The sequence below is a fragment of the Austrofundulus limnaeus genome, unplaced genomic scaffold (assembly GCF_001266775.1).
Source record: "Austrofundulus limnaeus strain Quisiro unplaced genomic scaffold, Austrofundulus_limnaeus-1.0 Scaffold172, whole genome shotgun sequence".
Classification (NCBI taxonomy): domain Eukaryota; kingdom Metazoa; phylum Chordata; class Actinopteri; order Cyprinodontiformes; family Rivulidae; genus Austrofundulus; species Austrofundulus limnaeus.
Window position 1 is genome coordinate 88,110 of NW_013952574.1, and position 1,758 is coordinate 89,867.

The following is a 1,758-nucleotide window of genomic DNA, read 5'->3' on the forward strand; positions in this document are numbered from 1 at the left end:
GAAGAATCACTCCGAGGTACACGCAGCATTTCTAAAGCAAAACGAGGAAAGGAAGCAACGTGGACAGGCTGCATCGAAAAAAAAAACTGTCCAGCTATTGCTTAGCGAGTCAGCTTGGAACAAACAAAAATATAGTAAGGACCACCCTCAAGCAAAAGCTATAAATCAGAAAATCATGGAGTGCATCGCGCTAGATAACCAGCCATTTTCGATCGTGCAAGATGCCGGATTCACCAAACTTGTGGAGTTCCTCGAACCACGCTTTGCCATGCCCAGTCGCAAGTATTTATCTGATGTTTGCCTGCCTGAGTTATACAATGTCGTTTACAGACATGTCGAGAAGCTAATTTCTGAGGCTGTGTTCATTAGCTTCACCACCGATATCTGGTCTTCAGATGTTAGCCAGGTTAGCATGCTAAGCTTAACTGCTCAATGGCTAGGTAAAGACTTTGTGCTAAAAAGGGCTGTGCTTCATTCTCAAGAATGCCGTGGTTCTCATACGGCAGAAGCAATCACATCTGCTTTTGAAAGGATGTTTTTGACATGGAAAATCCCCAAGGAGAAAGCGCACGTCATTGTAAGGGACAACGCGCGCAACATGGCTAAAGCTACGTCGGAGTTTGGTGTGTCAAGTTTGCCTTGTATCGCGCACACCTTGCAGCTGGTAGTGAATGGAGGAGCCCTGTCTCAACGTAGTATAGTAGATGCTTTGGCTGTCGGGAGGCGAGTGGTGGGCCACTTCAAGCACTCGCCATTTGCTTACAGTCGTTTTGAAGATATTCAAAAGGATCTTAACATGCCTGTTAAAAAGCTGCAACAGGATGTACCCACCAGGTGGAATTCCACCTACTACATGATGCAAAGCCTGGTGGCGCAGAAGAGGGCATTAAGCCATAACTCACTGGGGAACCATGGAGAAACTGACCAGCCTACTTGAACCTTTTGAGCAGCTGACCAAAGACATCAGCTCTGCAGAGGCCACTGCTGCAGATGTTATCCCTGCTGTGGTGTCTRTGACACYCCTGCTTGCCAAGACTGATGAATCAGACAAAGGAGTGCAAACAGCCAGAAGTACTCTACTGACAGCTGTCAGTAATCGATTTAATGGTGTGCAAAGTGAACCACTGTATGTCATTGCAACCATGGTTGATGCTCGTTACAAAGATCGTTATTTTAWCARTGAGAAGAAGGGGGAAGCACGGGATATGTTGCTGAATGTTGTGGATGAAATGGCTGCTGGTGATAATGATCAGCAGGATGAGGCTGCAGGTGCCAGCACAGATGACCCAAACCAGGAGGACRAGGAACCCCCACCTAAGAAGGCCCGAAATGAAAGTCTGCAGGACATGTACCAAGAAATCCTTGTGGAGAATGACGTTACAGAACGAGCAACTACGGGTGAAACAGCTTCACAGGTGAGTAAATAAAAAAACTTTTAACAGACTTAATTTCATTCACTGAGTGTTTCATATTAAAATGTACACAAAATGAATAAAATAAACAGTGGAATATAATTCTACTTTTTTATTTTATTTTATTTTTTTAGGTATATGCATACCTGGGAGAAACCACCATCCTGAAAACAGCATGCCCTTTGAAGTACTGGAAGTCCAACCAGGCCCGTTTCCCTGTTCTTGCTCGTGTTGCACTCAAGTACTTCACTGCACCCTGCACCAGTGTGGACAGCGAGCGGCTATTCAGTGCCGTCTCCCATGTCATCAATGAGCAGAGGAATCGCATACATTGTGACAATGCCGA

At 45.4% G+C, this 1,758-nt stretch overlaps 1 protein-coding gene across 1 annotated transcript in view; it reads left to right on the plus strand.

Moving 5' to 3' along the window:
• Positions 1–15: 15 nt before the first annotated feature.
• The window catches only part of LOC106523964 (zinc finger BED domain-containing protein 4), a 7,244-nt gene continuing 5,501 nt past the window's right edge, over positions 16–1,758 (plus strand). Inside the window, exons 1-2 of the mRNA XM_014017555.1 lie at positions 16–1,415; positions 1,547–1,753. Coding sequence (XP_013873009.1) covers positions 912–1,415; positions 1,547–1,753 — 711 coding nt within the window. The 5' untranslated portion in view covers positions 16–911. The remainder of the gene's footprint in view (positions 1,416–1,546; positions 1,754–1,758) is intronic.